The sequence below is a fragment of the Emys orbicularis genome, chromosome 3 (genome assembly GCF_028017835.1).
Source record: "Emys orbicularis isolate rEmyOrb1 chromosome 3, rEmyOrb1.hap1, whole genome shotgun sequence".
NCBI lineage: Eukaryota > Metazoa > Chordata > Testudines > Emydidae > Emys > Emys orbicularis.
The window spans coordinates 68,219,558-68,241,430 of NC_088685.1; the positions used below are offsets into that span (position 1 = coordinate 68,219,558).

Here is a 21,873-nt window from a genome sequence, read left to right on the forward strand (position 1 = left end):
TTTTCATACAGGACTTTGCATTAGATTGGATTAATTAGTTTTTTAAATTAATCTGCATATTAAAATATAGTCATAAAATAGAGGGGCTTGTCACTTATGCATTACAGAAAAAGTGGTACTATGTATCAATAATTGATAACTCTGAAATCATGAGCATTAACTTTTTGACCAGGTGAGCAAAACGTACTTGCTAAATATACAGTAGATGCGTTATTAGTCATGCATACTAAGCTATTGTTTTTAATAATATACTGAAGCATGTCAAGGAAATTTGACATTTTAATGTAGCAGAACAATTTTGTATATTTTGAGAGGTTATTAGATACTAGTCCTTGCTGAACTTAATTATAATGAAACTAAATAAAATAACTTCCTTCAAAATTTCACCAGAATTTTTTTTTTTTTTTTTTTTAAAGTACACATTGCTGAAAAAGTGGGAAAGGTGGAGATTGTCCTGAAGAAAAAAGATAATATTCCTTGGAGTAAACTGGGACAGCCACTCAACAGTCATAATTCATTTATCAAGTGCACAGACAGAGGTAAATAGTCTCATTTGTTATACAGGACAGTGCGTTTCTCTTCTCAACCACATTTGAGGCAAGGACCTTCCAAACCTATTTTACCAACTGGTCCAAAATAGGATTCCCAAGGAATGGGGGACAGATCTGTGTTGTCTCCCTTGCCTTTTATAGTCAAGCCTTCAGGCTAATGTAAAGAGATTTTCTGGTCGAGAGTATTACTCCTGAGGAAATTCTGTGCCAAAAAATAAAAATTATGTGCACAATATTTTAAAATGCTGCAACATTCTGCAAATTTTATTTGTCAGTAAATAAATGTCGCTCTAGCGCATGGCAGTGGGAGCACAGGTCACTGGCTGCATTGAGGTGAGAGATCACCCTGAAGCTCCCACCTCCCCGGTACAGGGACTCGCAGTGAGGCTGCATCCGACTGTGACACAGCTCCGGGAACACCCTGGGGCCCAGGTGTGGGTGGGCTGGCTCAGCTCTGCAGGATCCATGTGTGGAGGGGCTTAGTGTGGGGGGGATCCAGGCGTGGGGTGAGAGGTTTCTGTGTGTGGCACTCTGGGTGCGGGTGGCTCAGGGAGCCCGGTATGCAGCATCCCCTCGGCAGCAGCCGGGGCTCCCCTGTTAAGCAGGGCCATCGAACCGTCATCCTGACAAGCCCTACCCACCTATACCTGGACTCCCCCGATGAGCCCCCCACACCCAGATCCCCCCCCCCCCCCCGCTGAGACCCAACCACCTTCACTTGGATCCCCTGCAGAGTCCCATTGCCCCTGTACCCGGAACCCCCCAACGAGCCCCTGTGCATCCAGATCTCCCGCTTCCCACCGTGATTCCCCTATCTCCTTTTTTTCCCCATTTCATCCCACTGCCCCATCCCTCACTCCCACATTCTCCTTCCCCTGCCCTATTCCACCCCCCTTCCTTCCCCACTGCCTCTTCCCCCCATTCCCCCTTACCCAGCCCCACTGCAGGCACTCTCTGTTGCACAGAAAACAGGAAAGCTCCCAGCACACAGAAGGGGAGCACGACTGGCACTAGGACCCAGGAAGTGGTGTTTAGCTGCAGAGTCAGCAGAGCTGAGACGCAGCCTCCTTCAGCTGGGCAGCATTGCATTTGCAGAAATGAAGGGGCGAGGGCAGTGGCATGTAGCCCCGTGCCTCTGTTTGGGGGGGCAATCCCTCCCCCAAAATTGCACCTATGGTCGTTCCCCTCTGCCCCACCCCCGTGCAGCTTTCCTTTGCTTCCCTGCCGTTTTCTTCAGGGAATAGCAGGTATTTTCTGTAGGCGCGCAGTCACATAGGATTCCCCCAGGAGTAGAGTATGTAGAAGCTCTGTTAGACAGAGCTCAACTGAAAGGCTTCCTGTCCCAGGTCAGAATCCAAGACCTTTCTTATCTGCAGAAAGGACATGGGAGAGCCAGCAGGTGGCAGCTTGGACCATTCTGCCATTGTTGGATCTCATCATAATACCTCTGCTTCATAGCCACTTGAGAATACTTAAGTGGACATTGACATCCCAGTAAAATAAGCAGTGCAGGGAACATTGCATTTGGGTGATGGATGACCTCTGGGCCTCTTGGTTGTAGTGGTAGCCTGATGGTAACTGTCGGCTAAGGAATGGATTTCTAAATGCCTTCAACTCAAACTGTGGTTACTACAGATACATCCCTTTTGGGATAGTGAGATCATGCCGATAGACGCTGTGCCCAGGGAACTTGGTGTTTTGAGGATGGGGCTCAGATTGTTCCTTTTTCTTGAAATCTGTCTTGCCAATGCTTCAACTGTTTTGTGGTGTGCTGATTGGCCCATATTGACCCCTCTGCATGCCCCTATTCAAAAGTGACTTGTTTTGAGATCATCTTGTTTCATTTGGCAGAAAAATGCTGGGTTATCATGAATTAAACAAAGGTAGATTAGTCTCTTTGAAGCCTCTTTGCCTCGTACATGTGGTGCTTTACACTTTGATCCTTCCTATCCCAAAATTAAGAGCCCTGGTGTCCTGGAATATTAATGTGGTCTGACAAAGCCAGTGGAAAGCGACTTTTGTGGCACTCAGTACCTCTGAGCTTGTTTCTTATGTGAAAGCTCATTTTCCTGGTGGTAGTGAGTTCAGCTTCAGAATCTGTTGACTGTTCCTCCCTGAGATCAGATTTTATAAATATAAGAGATGGTGCTCGTAGCAAGAAAACTTGTCTCAATTTTTAAAGTGGAGATACGCCGATTAACCAAGTTATTCACTACCTGGAATATAACCTGAGTTGTAACCTTTATTTTTAATATTTCTGAACTATACATTATTAAAATAAAATGGGATTTTAAAAAATGAAGAAATATCCTCACAGGCCATGGTCATTTCACAGATGGCCCTGTGGATGAAACCAGGGGAAGGGATAACTATAGGCTGGTTGCAGAGGTCCCAGTCTGAATCAGAACAATTGCAACAATTTTTGAAGACCTATTCCACAGATGTACCGAGACACAAGTGTTTTTGACTCCCGCATGATGTGTATAAAGTCACACGAGGCACAAGTTGTGATAAATGAAGGGGGGGGGGAGAGTAGCTCCCTTTTATGGACACCTGGCCAGCCAGTAGCTATAAAACCCTCTTAGTGGCTGTTCTCTAATTGCTCTACCTGTAAAGGGTTAAAATGTCTCACTGCTGTGCACAGGTAAAAGGAAGTGAGTGGGAACCTGGCCAAAAGAGCCAATGGGAAGGCTAGAACTTTTTAAAATTGAAACGACTCCCCATTTGTCTGTCTGTCATTCTGTTGTTGAGGTCGACAGGACAGAGCTATGCTGTAAGAGCTTGGGCCCAGTATGAAGAAAATCATTAGTATCATACCTAGAAACTACTCATTTAAAAAACCCCAGATATGTAAGTAGATCAGGAAATGTCTAGGAAGATGTGATTAGGTTTATTCCTTTTATTTCGTTATGGCTTGTGGATTCCTCTGTGCTAACCCCCAAAAGCTTTTGTTTGCTTGTAACCTTTAAGCTGGACCTCAAGAAAGCTATTCTTGATGCTTAATCCTTGTAGGTTTTTTTTTTAAACCTAGCAATAGCTTAAGTTCCTAGATATATTTTCTTTCTTTTTTTATTAATAAAATTTACCTTTTTTAAGAACTGAATTGGATTTTTGTGTCTTAAGAGGCTTGTGCACATGTTGTTTAATTAGCTGGTGGCAACAGTTGATTTCTTTTCTTTTTTTTCCTCTTTCTCCTCTCTTCCCTGAAGATGGGGTGAAATTGCTTCCTGGGTTCTCAAAGGGGTTCTGCACTTGGGTGGTGGCAGCATCTACCCATCCAAGGTCAGAGAGAAGCTGTAACCTTGGGAGTTTAATATGGGCCTGGAGTGGCCAGTATTAATTTTTTGAATCCTTGCGGGCCCCCACCTTCTGCACTCGAAGTTCCAGAGTGGGGAATTAGCCCTGACACAAGTGTTCCAGGTAGTTTAGTTAATCAGAGCTGTCTCCACTTTAAAATTGATTTTTTTTTTTTCTGTGAGGAGTTTTCTGGTTATTCTGTGGCTTTAAATTGCATTGATTTGGAAGAAGCGTGCTGTCTATGGGTTTCCCCATTTCTAGGGTTGGAAGAAAGGAAAGAGAGAATATTGAAAACAATTTTAGGAGTCTCAGAATAAAAGCTTCTAAACACCTCCGATATAGTTTGCAGAAAAACCTTCAAGATCCAACCCCCTGACTCTCATAACCCTAAAATTTGAGCCCCTAAAAGAAAAACTTGACTTAGTCCTAAATAGCCCTTTCAATCTACATACATGGTGGTAGTAAGTAATGTCCCTTACTCTGAAATGCCCTGCTTTTGCTTCTACCTCTAAATGAGCAAACTATGACATTGTTAAAATAACAATGTTGGAAACTGGTACTTCCTTACAGTGTAAGGAATTCTGTTCACTCTTATGAAGGGTAATCTCCCTGTCTTTGAGTGTAAAATTATCTGTGGGTATGCAAAACCGTTTTTCTGAGAGAAACAAATTTCCTAGAGAATTGTTGTTTGTACACATCTGAATAATCTAGACCAGTGGTTCCCAAACCTGTTCCGCCGCTTGTGCAGGGAAAGCCCCTGGCGGGCTGGGCCAGTTTGTTTACCTGCCGCGTCCGCAGGTTCGGCCGATCGCGGCTCCCACTGGCCGCCGTTCGCTGCTCCAGGCCAATGGGAGCTGCTGGAAGCGGCACGGGCCGAAGGACATACTGGCTGCTGCTTCCAGCAGCTCCCATTGGCCTTGAGCAGCGAACCGCGGCCACTGGGAGCCGCGATCGGCCGAACCTGCGGACGCGGCAGGTAAACAAACTGGCCCGGCCCGCCAGGTGCTTACCCTGCACAAGCGGCGGAACAAGTTTGGGAACCACTGATCTAGACTTTCAAATTAATTAGTGGTCAAGTATATAGACAGTAACGAGCAAACTTTGTGTAAGAGGTTCAGTATTTCTTTGATGAGAAGATCTGATAAATGAAGTTAAAGTTTATTCAAGGCAGATTATTCCTAATTGGACGGCCTACAGAAATCCTTGATCAGAAGTGTAGTAGAAGAGAATCTCTGAATATGAGATACTATTCGATGTAGCCAGTTATATTAATAATGCATCTTTTGATTTAATGGGGCTATAAAAAAACCCCTTATGTACTAATAGAAATCTTTAGGTAAAGAGATGGCTTCTTTGATCAGAAACATGGAGCCAAGAGGCTTGACTCCTAATTCTGCAAAAACGTACCCATATGCTTAAAGTTATGCACTATGAGGTGGGTTGTCTGGTCTGCAAGGCCACTTTGCGGCATACAAGCATCTTCCTCTTCCCACATATAAGTGGTGGGGGAAATATCTGCGAGGGGAGTAGGCATGGCCCTTGTGCATCTTTAACTTGCAGTGGAGCCAAGAGGGAAAGGTTTAGGGATACTCAGCTGGCTCCCTTCAGCACCCCTCTCCCCCAAATCTCTGCTCCCTCTGATAATACTCTCTTCTCTTTTTGAAAAATTACTTAATTCAGATTTAAAACAATGTAAGTTTCTTTTCAGATATAACTGTAGGGATAAAAAAAATCTATGGACAGATTGGGAAACAGTCATGCTGTCTTGAAATATTATATTTCATATTTGATTTTATTCAAGATTGGCCATATGTATTTTGACAGCATTACTGGTGTGTTCCAGTGCAAGGACCATATTGCTTCAAATGTTTCCATACTATCATATAACTTGAATGAGAGATCCTGTTATTGGATGCAAGGTTACTCAGTTAGGTAATGGTCTCTAAACATTGGTAGTGGGGTTTCCATTTATGCTGTCTCATTTTTTCCAACTATTTATTGTCTTGCTGTTTGTTTCCTGTTGATTACATCATGTAGTGAAGAGACATTTTCTTTAATAAAAATTGCTTTGGGTTTAATGGGAGAATTTTTCTAGTGCCATATAAATTCTGACTTACGTTGCCACATAATATGCAAGCTTTTGGTTTGTTTCTGTAACATTTACTTGTTTGAATTTTTAAGCAAGCTTCTGTTATGCTTTCAGGGTCTTTCTATATAATATTTATTTTGTTTTAACTGTAGTGGGAATTGAGATTTGAGACTCTTGTTTGCACTTGTCTGATTTTTTTTTCTAGTGGCTATTTACTTGTATGTATATTCATTTTAAATACCTATCTATAAAAAGGGGAACAAGGACAACCCAGGGTATTATAGACCAGTCAGCTTAATTTCAGCATGTGGAAAGATAACGGAGCAAGTAATGAAGCAATCGGTTTGTTTAGCACCTATTAGGTAATAAGGTAATAAGTAACAGTCCACATGGCTTTGTCAAGAAAAAATGTCAAACCAGCATAATATCCTTCTTTGTTAAGTAACAAGCCTTGTGGATAGGGGGAAGTAGAAAATGTGATATATTTCTTTACTTTAGAGTAAGGCTTTTTATACTGGCTCACATGACCTTCTCATAAACAAACTAGTCTATATAAACTTATTATAAGGTAGATGAACAATTGGTTGGAAAACCATACTCAGAAAGTAGTTATCAATGGTTCTTCTTTGAGTGATGTCCATATGGGTACTCCATTGTAGATGCGGCAGCACACCCTGCGTCTGGGATTGGAGATCTTCATCAGTAGTGCCCGTCGGAACACGCACCTCCCCCCTTCTTGCTGTGAGCGGGACGTATATACAGCACTGTGCAGTCTGACCACCAGTTGCTTCTCTACCGCCTTTGGTCTGGGACAGAATCCACAGCAGAGCCTGCTTCTCCCTTTGCCTCCTTTGATAGTGCCTTACCTGTTAGTTTTAGTGTAGTTTTATACTTTCTTCTTCTTTCCTCTGTCTGCAAAAAAATGTTTTTTTGTTTTTTGTTTTGTTTTCGCTTTGCCTTAATTGTTACTTCATAGTTTAGGTTTTTCTTTCCCCATTTCCTGCCCTTCCCGACCAGGAATCCTTTTCCCTCACCCTTATGCCCAGAACTCCTGAGTTTAAGAGGTGCATCTCTTGCTTGGTCACCTTCCTGGTAGCAGACAGTCAGCTGCAGTATATTCGCTGTCTGGGAGAGGGACACGTCCCACAAAAGTTTTCCCACTGCCACGACTTGACAGCCAGGGCCAGAAAAGACCAAAACATTTGGTTATGACTTCTCCTCATGGAGAAATCACTGCAACCAGCAGCGGACCCGGCCTGGACTCTCCCCCTGTGTAGCTTTCACGCCCTGTGGATTTCCTCCACAGATGCTCATTCCCCACGTCTCTCTCTTAGAGAAAGTCATCTCTTTCTCGCTCTGATGAGAAGAAACAGGCTCCCTCCTCACTCTCTGAGGCATAGCCTGCCACAACACCATTCCCTGCGAGGTCAGTTGCCTCAACATCCATGGACAGAGGACATAGCTCCAGGATGTCCAAATATCTCTGGTACTGGAATGAAACAATGGTCTAAAGACCCTAATTGAGCAGATTTACAGCCCTCTGCACCGTCTCTTGGCTCTGGAGACCGAGACAAACCAACTTTGGGAGCTACGGCACTGACAAAACTGCCAGCACCAACGTCTCTTTTGGCATCAACCAGGACCTCAGCACCCACGAAGCCATCGGCATTGAACAAGTCCTCTGCATCAATCAAGTCCTTTGCACTGAGCAAGACTTCAGCTCCACCTATTGGCTGCTCAGGAGAATGTATTTCTCCCTCGGCACTGAGTCATGCACTGGTGCCGATGATGCGCCTTCCTCCTCCCCAGGAATTCAGATACCCTAAAGACCTACTTGTATCTGACATGCCTGAGTCATCATTGCTCAGACACAACTTCTCCCCACTCCCACCCTTCTCTCCAGACACATGACATTCTTCCCTTTCTCCTTCGAGGACGGCACCTCCCTTTCCCAGTGATGAGGATGAGAAGAGGAGTGCTTCATCATGTCTTTTTACTCAAGACAGGCGCAAGCAACTTCTTCTGCGTGTCTTCACTATTCACAGTCCATACCTGGACCAGAACCCTGGCATGGACAACCGTGGATGCAACCCCACATTCCACTCCCTCCACGTTGGCCATACTGGGACTCCTGGGTCATGTACAGGGCACAGTTCAGGAAGCCTCTTGTGGAGCAAAGCTGGAAACCTACATCTTTGCCTTCTCCATCAGTTTTTTGACCACCAGAGACTGAGCCTCCCCCAGTAACAGATGAAGATGAAGAACAGGAAGAGGAAGCTCCACCAACACTATTTCTCCTCCTTTTCCCCTGATAACCTTATCATGACTCCACCTTCTACTTCTGCTGACGACTTCAAACTTCATCCGGATTCCTTTGGAGAAAGTGAAAGATCAGCAACATAAATTACTTGATATCCTGCACACATCTTCCTCATCCAAAATAGTCCTACCTATTAACAAGGCCCCTCCTAAAGTGCTCTGGCAGACCCCGGCGTCTATCCCTCCCACCTGAAAACGGGCAGGCAAAAAATATTATGTTCCCGCAAAAGATATGGAATTTTTTTTCTCTCATCCCACTACAAATTCCTTAGTAGTTAATACGGTGCAAGAAAAAGGACGCCAATATCAATCCACCCATCAGGACAGAGACTGAAAATGATTAGATTTATTTGGACGCAAGACTTATTCATCCGCCATGCTCCATTTTTGCATCTCTGATTATGAGGCTCTTATGGCTAAGTACAACTACCTCAACTACTCTAAAATAGAGGAACTCTGCCAAGACCTTCCTGATGCCATGAAAGAACAATTCCATGCGCTCATATCTGAGGGACACCTTTTGGCCCATACAGCCTTAGAAGTCTCTCTAGACTCTGTGGATACTTCTGCCCATTCCATCGTGACTGCCATAGTCTGCACCTCTCTGGCCTTCCTAAGGAGGTACAAACTAGTGTGGAGGGACCTACCCTTTGAGGACCCCAAATTATTCACGGAGCATATGAGTGATTCGCTACACTCCCTTAAAGACTCCTGAGCTACTCTCCGCTCTCTCAGTATTTACACATCAGTGCCAAAGAGACACCTGCAGAAATACCAACTTCCCCCATGATCACAACCATTGCAGTACACTCCCAGTGGCACTATGACATTCAATGCTGGTGACAAAAGCCCCCTACCAAATGCAGACAGGTAACTCCTCAATGGGCTACTTCTCACACACCTCTAGCCAAACAACAATTTTGAAGGTGTGGTCAAGATACCTTCCCCTGTTTCAGTCACACCAACCATCTTGACGTCCCACCCATTTGGCAACTGATTAGCTCCGCTCTTTCCATCATGGAGGCTAAATACATCGGACTGGTGGGTTCTAGAGATCATCAGGGAAGGATACTTCACCCCTTTCTGTTCTATCCTGCCCCGCCACTATCCTTTCCTGTCCCTTTTCAGGGACCCATCTCACTACCCCATTCTATGAGAAGAAATAGATCATCTTCTGCAACTGGGAGTCATAGAACTGGTCCCTTCCCAACACTCCCATTATTTTCTGATCCAGAAGAAATCTGGCAAGTGGCGACCAATCCTGGCCCTTCAAAACTTAAACAAGTTAATCAAACTGCAGTGCTTCAAGATGGTTACTCTCTCTACCATTATCCCAGCACGAGAACAGGGAGACTGGTTCTCAGCCATCGATGTGTCCAAGATGCGTATTTCCATATCACAATACATCTGCCCACAGATAGTTTCTTCAGTTCACCATAAGCACTGACCACTATCAGTACAAAGTACTGCCTTTCAGACTGTCAGCGGCCCCTCGTGTATTTTCCAAGGTCCTTGCAGTAGTTGCTGCCTACCTACACAAACAGGGTGTGTCATCTTTCCACACAAAGATGACCATCTCCTCAAGTCTCCATTTGCAACAGATGCTCTTCGTTCCATCCGTGTGACGATGGACCTTTTCACGAATCTTGGCCTTTGTGTGAACTTGGAGAAATCTACTTTAATGGTGGTACAATACCTGGAGTTCGTTGGGGCACAGTTGGATGCCATAGAAGCCAGCTCACAGATATTCGACCATAGTCAATCTTGTATACATGGTATGAGCCTGCCCCCAGATCTCTGCCAGGATATATCTCCAGCTACTCGGCCATATGGCAGCAGCCACGTATGTGGTAAAGTACACACGGTTACTCATGTGATATCTTCAGGCATGGCTATGTACAATATACATATCTCACAGACACAGCCTGCACAAATTCTTATCCTTGCCAAGGAGGGCTAAGGACTCCCTACTTGGTGGACACAGCCCAAGAACGTCGGTGTTGGGGTTCCTATCCTTCAACCGGTGCTGATCATGATTCTAATAACTGATGCCCCTTAAATCAGTTGGGGAAGTGCACCTTCACACTCATACAGTGCAGGGCAGATAGTTCTTAACCGAATACACCCTATACATCAACCTCCTAGAGCTATGAGCGGTCGGAATGCCTGCCGACATTTCTTCCCACTTATTACACATTGCATCATCAGAGTTGTGATGGACAATGTTGCCTGCCTGTTTTACATCCACAGGCAAGGCAGAGTAAGGGCCCACTCTTCATGCTTGGAGGCATTGAAATTATGGAACTGGTGTATCCAGCACAACATCACCAACTCGGTCACATACCTCCCTGGAAACCAAAACACTGCGGACTCATTGAGCAGGAGATTATCCCACAAGCACGAGTGGGAACTGGATACATGAATCTGTCAGCTCATCTTCAAGTGCTGGGGATTCCCCACTATAGATCTTTTTGCCACACCGAAAAATACTCAATTTTGCTCAAGGGCAGGACTGGGACACAGATCTCTGGGAGATGCATGCCTCATCTTATGGGATGCGCTACTGCTCTATGCCTTCCCTTCCTTCCCCTTCTGTTTTGAGTACTCTACAAGATACAGGGGGACCAAGCCCATGTCATCCTTATAACTCCAACATGGCCACAATTGATTTGGTATACTTACCTCCTTCGCATGATGGCATGCCAACCGATCTCTCTCCATCCAACTCCATGAGTCCTTTCACAGGATGCAGGTCACATCCTCAACCGCAATCCACAACTTCTTCACCTGAAACATGGCTCCTCCATGGTTCCGGGATTCGGAAATAACCTCTTTGGAAGCAGATAGACAGATACTCTTGAATAGCAGTCACAACATGGCTAGACACATTGTACCTCCACCAATGGGTTAGATTCCAGTGCTGGTGCGCCTCCCATCAGGTCAACGCAATAAGCTCTCCACTGCCACTTATCCTGGACTATATTTTACACCTTAAACAATCAGGATTATCGACCAGCTTCATTTGTATGCATTTGGCAGCCCTCACAACTTTCCACTACCACATAGATGCCCACTCCGTCTTCAAACACCCACTCATGAAACATTTCCTGAAGGGCCTCCAAAATCTTTACTCTCACATACAGGATCCAAACCCGGCCTGGGACCCTGGCCTCATCCTACACTCTCTTACTAGACCTCCGTTCGAACCAATGGCAACATGCTCCTACATTCACTTATAGATGAAAATGGCATTTCTTGTCGCTATCACGTCTGCCCAACAGGTCGGCGAAATTGGTGCCCTTATGGCATATCCTCTGTACACACCTTTTCAGAAAGACAAAGTTATGCTACATCCACATCTCAAATTTTTACCCAAGGTTCCATCCTCTTTCCATATGAGTCAATCTATCCACCTTTCTTGCTCCTTTCTGAAGCCTCATGGCAACCAACAGGAGGCAGCACTGCACACCCTGGACGTCAGACACGTGTTAGCTTTCTACCTGGACAGAACTAAACCTTTCTGAAAATTGCCACATTTATTTCCTTCAACTGCCAAAAGATACAAGGGCGCAGCCATCTCTAAAGCAACGCCTTTCCAAGTGGATCACGCAGTGTATACATCTGTCCTGCCAACTACACAATTGACAACCTCCTTCTGGAATTAGAGCACATTCCACCTGCTCGGTCTCCACCTCCATTGCTTTTCTCAGTAATGTCCCTGTTGCCGACATTTGCAAAGCAGCCACATAGGCATCAGCAGACACCTTTGCCCGTCACTGCACCATTACTCATGATGGCGCAGCAGATACTGTTCTAGGACATACTGTCCTATCATCTGTAGTAAATGCTGCTCCAAAGCCCCAGCCTTCCAGTGAGGGGCACTGCTTTCTAGTCACCTACAGTGGAGCACCCATTGGGATGTCACTCGAAGAAAAGGTTACTTGCCCTGTGCAGTAATTGAGGTTCTTCAAGATGTGTGTCCCTCTGGGTGCTCCACTACCCACCGTCCTCTCTTCTGCTTTGAAACTGAAACATAAGATCTGCAACAGAGAAAGAACTGGGGGGCAGTTGGACGCTTATATACATCCCGTTCACAGCCCTAGAGGGAGGAGGTGCACATGTGCGGTCCGACGGGCACTGCTGATGAAGATCTCTGATACCAGGTGCATATCTTTGTTTGCCAAACATTGCCTCCAGCCTTAGCTGTTATTTTGCAAAAACATTTTTATTTAAATGGAGGAATGAATAGGTTTCCCTGGGGCTCACCCATCACTGACAAGATAGTTTGAGAATGAAGCAATGGAAAAATAGTTCTTCTTAATTTAAGGAATTGACTTGTTTGCTGTACATTTTAGCTGACTTTCTGATTGAAATAGTATGGTATTTATTTTGGTGCAGTCGTTATGGTCTTCTGTATGGAAATTCAGACATATGGAAATCTAAACAAGTCTTTGACTAGATTTCAACCTTGCTGCAGAATTTTTTTTTCTTGTGTTGGTAAGACAGAGTCAAGTTAAATAGTTATAGTAGTCTAGGAATTATGACAGGTAAACTTCTAAAGGGAACCAATTTACAAAAAAATTATTTCAATATTTCCAAGAAAAAATACAGGTATACCTCAGGACTGATTGATACAGAGAAATGCTTCAAGAGAAATCCTTTGAGATTTTAAGACATTTATTCTACCAGGCTTATTCCTCTTTTTAAAGACCAAGTGCTAGAGATTTTCTTGAGAAATAGTTATACATAGGTGGTGACAGTGCCCTCTCTTTTGTTAGTTTTTGTTCTATGTTGCAATGTAGGTAATATTTGAAGTCAAATGTTGTATGGAAGGTATGTATCAGCAATTAGATGATACTTTAAAGAGAATCAATTGAATAATCAATTGATTTTAATCTTCACTGTAGTTAGACACAGGGCCGCCCAGAGGATTCAGGGGGCCTGGGGCAAAGCGGGGGAGCAGACATACTCACCGGGCAGCGCTCCGAGTCGTCGTCGTCGGGTCCTTCAGTCGCTCCGCGTCTTTGGCAGCACTGAAGGACCCGCCGCCAAAATGCCGCCGAAGACCCGGAGTGACTGAAGGGCCCCCCGCTGCCGAAATGCCACTGAAGACCCGGACCACCACCGGGTAAGTAAAAAGGCACCTCTAGCCAGGGAAGGGATTCTCGGCCAGGGCTCGCGGTGCCCCTGTGGGGCCCATGGCAAATTGCCCCACTTGCGCCCCCCCCCGGGCGGCCCTGGTTAGGCATATCTCTCCATTAAAGCGTAAACAAAAAACTGAGATTCATGTTACTGACATTCTGTTAGAACATATATTTGTAGAATAAAGGCAGCATGTACCCACTGAAATACACTTAGTACAGTGGTAGAACATAGCATCTATTCTATTCTTCCAGTCATTGAGACGTGATTTTCTTGTAGGTAGTTTTCTGGAAAGTGCGTGGTATGGAAATCCACCCATCAGGAGATAGGTTGAGATCATCACAACATATTCATACTGCTGTGCCAGGTGGGAATCGAACCCAGGCCCCAGAGGTGACAGGCAAGCACTTCAACACTATGCTACCAACACCTGCTTTATATAAGAGACTCTTTAAAGAAACACTATTAGGCAAAAATCATACTTAGTAAAATATTTTTGTTACTTATTACTTAAATTAATCCATATTCAACCATTTAAATAACTTTCAATCTTTAATGCTTTTTGTTTACTATTTGTACTTCATTCAGTTTGGACAATGAAATTAGATTTTCTAGCTTCATTTCCTGGTTCCCATACACTAGCACAGTGATGCAGCTTTTGTGGAAAATGCCGCAAAAAGCATTTAATTTAGTTTTTTTTAAAGTATGAAACATTATGGCTGATCACCATTTCAAAAGTAAATGTAAATTCATCTAGGGTCCCTTTTAAAAAGATTCATTGCTGGGAATGGGCTGAGAAAATATTGCATGTGTGTTCCTGGGCAGCTGGGGCATTGCTTTTCTCCTTTTTTTTTTTTTTTTTATTCCTGTTGACCACAACAATTAAAGTGACAACACTGTGTAGACAGTGTAGTTGTAGTAATGTCAGTCCCAGGATATTAGAGAGACACGATGGGTGAGGTAATATCTCTTATTATTGGTTAAAGAGAAGTTGGTCCAGTAAAAGATATTACCTCATCCACCTTGTCTCTCTAACACTGTGTGTGTATATATCGAATTCTAAATTAGTTGGGTTACAATCACAATTATGTCATCACCTCAGAAAGTATGCAGTAGTTAAAACTCAATAGAAAAATCAAATAGTATTTTATGAAATGTGGATTTTGTGTGGGGGGTAGCTTAGACAGGGTGATATGATATAAAAATCCTTGTTTTCTGATGCAGAGTAGAATATTTGTTTTTATACAGTAGGGGAAAAAAATAAGGCTTCACAAAGCATCTAGCATGGCAAGTTAGGAAATCATTGTAAAGTGACTATGTAAATAAAGGTTATAGCCAGATCCAACCTGGAAAAGCTGACATACTGGCTAGGATTTTCTGACTAATTTTTATCGAGAGAAAATTTTAGCCACAACACGGAGATTTTTCTACTCTTTTTCCCTCCCTTCCTTCCCCATCTCCCCACTCTCTCAAAAGTGCACATAATCTTTATTTTCCACCTGACCAGCCACATCAAGAACTTACCTTGGTTTAATATCTTAGTCAAAGACTGAGAAGAAACCTGTTAGCCAGTTATCGCCCCCAATTCTTTATTACTTTCATTATTTGTTTTTTAAACAAAATCTTTCAGGACCTGAACAAACATTTTATATTGTCATACTAAACATGCTCTTGGCTTTCTCTCTTCTCCCCACATTTTGTCTTCTCAACTACTCCCGAAATGCAGTTAAGTATGTATAAGGCTTGGTCTTGAGGAAATTCACTTGTATCTTCACTCCACCTTTGCTCCTTTTTGCACCTCCCTTCAGAAAAGAAATCCTTTCTAGGTATTCCACATGTTTCCTGGAGTTGCAGTCTGCTACAAAGTCTCCCTCCCACATACAAACAAATTGAACTGATGTGACAAAGAATGTGAGGAGAAGAGGGTTTTTTTAATTGGTTTTACACCAATGCTAAAAGTCTGGGTAACAAACAAGAACAATCAGAAATTCTCATTGATGAGAAGAAATTTGTTATAATTGGCATTACTGAAACCTGTTGAGACTATTGGAATGTTAAAATAACTGGTTATAACCTGTTTGGAAGGATACAATAGATAAAAGAGGTGGGAGGGGATGGATGGTGGAACTGGATATTAAACATACCACCTGTTTTGTGTTATTAATAACTCAAAATCACAGGATCTTGAATGCATATGGATCATTGTGCTACCTAATAAAGCACAGAAGCGGGTACTGTTAAAAATTTGTTCCTTATTTCTAGTAAGGGTATTTAACCATTAAAACAACTTACCAGTGGTTGTGGTGGATTCTCCATCCATGGCAATCTTTAAATAAAAATTGGATGTTTTTCTAAGAGAGAGATGCTGTAGTTCAACCAAGAATTAATTCAGGAAAGTCACATGGCCTGTGTTGTGCAGGTCAGATTAGATGATCGCAAGGGTTCCTTCTGGTTTTATAATCTGTTAATCAAATGGGAAATAGAAAGCAACCAATATAAATTGGAAGTTATGAAGTATAGAAAACTGATAAAGGAAGCTAAAGACATCACAGAAAAATCCTTGTCTGACAGGGCTAAGGACAATAAGGAGATAAGAATATAAGGAACAAAAGAAATCCCAGTGATGGTATAAACCCATTAGTTAGATGGAGATGATAAAACTGTTAATGCAGAAATGTTCAATACATATTTCTGTTTTGTATTTGGAAAGAAGGATGATATTTTTGAATCTTCTAAGGATGATTAAGTACTTTTCAGTCCATTAGTAACCAAGGAAGATGTTAAACACCATCTACTAGAGATGAACATTTTAAAATTAGCAGGTCTGGATTATTTTCACCCCAGATTCCCAAAAGAGTTGACTGAGGAGCTCTCACGCCAAATGTTAACTTTTGTTAAATCTCGGCATATTGGGGAAATTCCAGAAGACTGGAAGAATGCTAATGTTGTATCAATATTCAAAAGGACAAGCAGAATGACCCGGGTAATTATAGACAAGTTAGTCTGACATCAGTCCTGGGGAAGGTAATGGAAACACTGATACAGGAGTGAATCAATAAAGGATTGAGGGATGGTAATAGAATTAATGCCAGTCCACGTGGTTTTATAGGAAATGGGTCTTGTCAAACAATCTGATTTCATTCTTTAAGATTACAAGCTTAGTTGATAAAAATAACTGCATAGATGTAATATACTTAGATTTTAAGACATTTCATTTAATGCCACAATGTTTGACTAAAAAATGAGCACTAAATGGTATCAGTACAGCACATGTTAAATGGACTAAGAACAGGCTAACAGATCTCAAAGTAGTTGTCCATAGGAACTCATCAAACAAGGGTGTTTCTAGTGGGATTCCACAGGGGATTGGTTCTAGGCCTGTTGTTCTAGATTTTTATCATTCATCTGGAAGTAAATATAAAATCACTGCTTATAAATTTGCAGATGATGCCAACATTGGCTGAGTAGTAAATAATGGGGACGGCACGGCAGTCATACAGGGTGATCTGAATGGTTTGATAAGCTGGGCCAGTTCAAACAAAATGCATTTTAATACAGCCCAATGCAAGATCATACATCTAGGAGCAAGGAATGCAGGCCACACCTACAGAATGGGGTACAGTATCCTGGAAAGCAGTTACTCTGCAAGGATTTAAGAGTCATAGTGGACTGGAAACTCAGTGTAAGCTCCAGTGCAGTGCTTTGGCAAAGAGGACTCATGCCGTCATTGGATGTATAAACAGGAGTAGTGAGTAGGAGCAAGGAGGTGATTTTAACTCTGTAACAACATTGGTGAGACTGATACCGGAATACTGCTTACAGTTCTGGTGCCCACATTTTAAGAAGGATTTTTGAAAAATTGCAGGTGGTGCAGAAAAGGGCCATAAAAATGATTCCGGGACTAAAGAAAATGCCTTATAGTGAGAGACTTTTAGAGCTCAATCTTTAGCTTAACAAAAAGAAGATTGAGAGGTGAACTGATTAGTGTCCAAGTACCTTCATGGCGAGAAAATACCGGTTAGTAAGAGGGCTCTTTAATATAGTGGAAAAGGTCATCACAAGAACCAATGGGTGGAAGCTGAAGCCAGACACGTTCAAATTAGAAATTAGGCACCCATTTTTAACAGTGAGAATGAATAACCAGTGGAACAAACTGGCAAGGGAAGTGGTGGATTCTCCATCATTTAGAGGTTTTCAAATCAAGACTTGGGCACCTTTCTGGAAATTTTTTTAGCCAAGCACAAATTACAGGGGTAGATAGCTGTGTGAAGTATAATGATCTGTGTAGTGTAAGAGGTCAGACTAGATGATTGAGGCCTTTTGGCCGTTACAGTTTATTAACAGACTTGGTGAGAGAGGAAGATCCAAGAACAGTGTAGTCTAATAGTGCATAGGGTGCTGGATTGGGACTCATGTGACCTGGGTTCTATTCCTGGCTCTATCACTGATCAGCTGTGTAGTCTTCTGTGCCTCTTACCTGTTCCCATCATTTTCTGTCTTGTTTTAGCTTGTAAGAACTTAAGAGTAGAAAGTGTCTCAATGGGGTCCAGAGCTCAGTTGAGGTCTTTAGGTGCTACTGTAAAATGAATAATAATCTTGGGATTAAATGCTGGATTTGGACCAAGATCTGTGATCAATTCCTGGTTTTGCCATGGGCTTTGTGTGACCTTAGGCATGAGCCACTGAGGGTATGTCTACGCTGCAATTAGATACCTGTGGCTGGCTCGTGCCAGCTGACTTGGGCTCACAAGGCTCAGGCTAAGGGGCTGTTTAATTGTGGTGTAGACATTTGGACTCGGTCTGCACTCTGAGCTCTGGGACCCTCCCACTTCATAGGATCCTAGAGCCCAGTCTCCAGTTTGAGCCCAAACATCTACTCTGCAGTTAAACTGCCCCTTAGCCCGAGCCTCGTGAGATTGACTCAGCTTGCACAGGCCAGCTGTGGGTGTCTAATTGCAGTGTAGACATACCCTTAGTCTGTTCCTGAGTTCCCAGTTTGAACATTGAAGTAATACTGCTTTACCTCACAGGTCTGTTGTGAGAATAATATCATAAATGTTTGTGAGGAACTAAGGTTCTGTGGCAAAAAGGGCTATTTAGCTATTTGAATACATGGGGGGAAATTTCTTCAGGTTTTGAAATTGAAGCAGCGGTGAGAGCTTTCAAATAAGATTTAGCAAGCAGGTCATTCCTCCTTCAGATAATTAGGAATACTATGGCACAGTACTGTACTTAAGAGATTAGCTCACTGTGGACAAACTCTTGACTGGAAAATTACTTTCTGCTTAACTAAAACTTGGCTGAAAACCATGTGATAAATGTAAGTTTGTTCCAGATATTAATCTTTGAGGTAATATTAACTAATCAGATAACACGTGTAAATGAGTGCAACAAAAGTGTTTTGAAGAAAATTCCATAAAAATTAACTGAGGAAGTAAACAACTTTTGGCCTCTATAATGTCACACTCAAAGAAACTATTGTATTTTGGGGATTTATGATCTTAATGCAGTGCTTTCCAGATGCTTCTTATGAAGGTATGCAGAATCTATAAAATTCTTGGCATATATTGATGTCTTTCAGTGAACATAGTGATTTATTGTGTCTCCAGGAAAATATGGAGGCACTGACTGCGTCTCCTTAGTTAACGTTATGTTCTGACGTGGGCCTAAAATGGGGCATAAATTCCTGTTTTTCTTTATATAGAGATATAGATATATATATATAAAGAAAAACAGGAATTTATGCCCCATAAATATATATCTATATAGATATATATAAAGATATAAAGTTAGTGTGGAAACTTCACTTGCGAGTTTTTGTACAACTTGAATTTTTGTGTATGTTTTAGTTTCTCTTCATATGCTTTTAATAGGAAGTATTCAAAATTGATCTCTTAATGCAGTTTGTGAAAGTTTCACTTTTTTGTTGACATATTGCTAAAAATTGTGTAACTGCACAAAAATTGATAGCTGAATCTTGAGTAGATACTGATAAAGGGCAGTTTTTGAAAATGTTTAGCATTATAAGTCACTTTTTGCCATTTTCCCCTCATGATTGAAAATGCATACACAAGGGGGTAGCCAGTGTATAAAATCTTTTCTGTTGTGTACATAAAATCTTGTCCATCAGATAAAATTCATCATCAGCTGCTACACCTTTCTAGAAGATTTTTATCGTACAAAAGAGTTTTTATATGCAGTACTCACTGAGAAGGTTTTATGTGCTGGAAGACAGCTGCTGCTATCTTGCTGAACCTTGAATTGATCATGTCAGAATATGAAACTCCTTTATTGCCTTTTCAAATAAAATGATGTAGGAATCCTGCTCAAACACCCAAAGCATCTGGGTGTTTTTTTTCCACTCATCCAAAGCAAGCTATTATAGGATATATTAGAGAGAAACCCTGAAAAAACATTTATGAAAAAGATGTGCGATATCTCAAACACATTACGTTTTAAAGCAGTTTTCTATAGTGATAATCTCCATATTAATTGCTATATGTTAAAGTAACTCAGTACAATAATATATGCTGCAAAACACCATAGAAAATGTTGATATGTTTCAATAACAGTAATATGTAACTAGCAAATGAGACTCTAAATTAGCCTAATTACAAACTTTGAAAATTGCAGAGCAAACTGGACAGAAAGTATCCTGCACATACGTTTGCAGGTATAATTATATGGTCAGATGTTCTTGGCTCTTTTACACATATTTGATGCTCCTTGAATATAAAGCAATTTGGGGACATATGTACACATACAGCTCAGCTGGAACAACTTGCTTTAAATGCTTTTACTTTAATCCAATAAAAATGTCCTTCTGCTATAAAACCCTTTTTCTATTTAAAAGCTCTTGCTTTTACTACTTTTCAATGAAATTTCCTGAGACCCAGAAAAGTGTAGGCTTTTATCATTAGTGGTCTGGATGACCTGTTCTGTAAGGAGGAAAAGTGTTTATACTGTAATGGTAAAGTGCTTAGATTTAGTGGCACCAAGAGCTATATGAGGAGTTTTTCGGTGCTTACAGGTTACATATAATTTTTGCGTGTATTTACTTATTTTTAAATGAAAACTGAACATAAGTTTTGTATCTGTATTTTCCTTGACAAACTAGTAGCAACTTCTTGTTTGAGCTGAGCAGCAATAAAGTGCTGCAGTAGACCAGCTTTATCCTGATCCTGCAGTTACTGGGAGAAGGAAATTGAGGGGATGATCTTCAAGACCTAAGTAGGTTGCACTTGCGTGGCACACAGTCTCAGGGCCAGCAGCCTTCAGCACTTACATGAGCTTTTTTGTGTTGTCCCCCCCCCCCCCCCCCCGCCCCTTGGTAAAGATTAATCTGCTAACAGCAAAATACTCAGTGCAAGGATGACCAAAGCAACAATAAGGCCCACAACAGAGAAATTGCAATACAAATAAGTCTCTCTTAAAAGTTAAGGTCAGCATTAATCCATTAATGCTATTGGATGGCTGCTAGAAATGCAGGATTCTCTCCAAATACTTATGTAAACAGATCTATATGTGTTCTAAATATATGGGAAGGTGGTTTACCAAATAAAAGCAACCTCCTCTGCTAGTATGATCAGTCTAAAAGAGAAATGTCATATACATTATTCTTTTCACCTTTGTTTTGCTGCCCATTGGCTTCTCTCCTCTTTCTGCACTTTCCCAATTTTATGCCAGCTGATAACCCAACCTCCTTGATCTGTTCTTAAGAGTATAACATAGGAAGATATATTCAATTCCCAGACCAAAATAATTTTTATAAAATCTCTTAAACAGTGTAATAAAAATCCATTACATTCACCCTGCAATTTTTAGTGTTGTGTATGGGTGAAATGTACATATGTACAAACCTTTTATGCTGACACCACTAACAGGTGCAAAAGACTAGAAAGCCAAGATTAGATTTATCACAATGTAGAAACCCCATAAAAATATAGTTGTTTTCTGAATCCTTTTTGCACGTCAGAGCCTAATTTTGCTGCTTTACCAGGCATATTAAAAAAAAAAAAAAAAAAAAACCCTCTCAATCCTTCTCTTTTAGGGCTGTACTACAGAAAGTGCAAACTGATTTCTAAGACAGAAGTCACCCATGACACCAAACTTTTCTGCTTAATGCTGCCACAGAGTACTCATCTCCAGGTTCCTGTTGGGCATCACATTTACCTCAAACAAGTTATTGCAGGTAAGAATAGCTGAATCTGTCCACTAACATTACTTAATAAAAGTGTTTTTTCTTGATCATTAGCAGTGTGACAAACTGACAGTTTCTTGCAACATCCTGAATGAACTTTATTGAATTAAGGTAAACCTTATTGGGGTTCACTGTATTAAAAGTGCAGTTGTGTATGTGTTTTTGTGGAATTATATGTATGTAACTTCTCTAGGAGAGTGACTAATGCAGTCTCTGGAAGGTATTAAAAACTTCAAAGGGGTTTTTAGATCAATATGTAGGAAGTGGATTTCCTA

The 21,873-nt window shown here is 41.8% G+C and overlaps 1 protein-coding gene across 1 annotated transcript in view; it reads left to right on the plus strand.

Moving 5' to 3' along the window:
* The window catches only part of LOC135876372 (cytochrome b5 reductase 4), an 80,576-nt gene that overhangs the window by 32,740 nt on the left and 25,963 nt on the right, over nt 1-21,873 (plus strand). The window contains exons 10-11 of the mRNA XM_065401561.1: nt 417-539; nt 21,449-21,589. Coding sequence (XP_065257633.1) covers nt 417-539; nt 21,449-21,589 — 264 coding nt within the window. The remainder of the gene's footprint in view (nt 1-416; nt 540-21,448; nt 21,590-21,873) is intronic.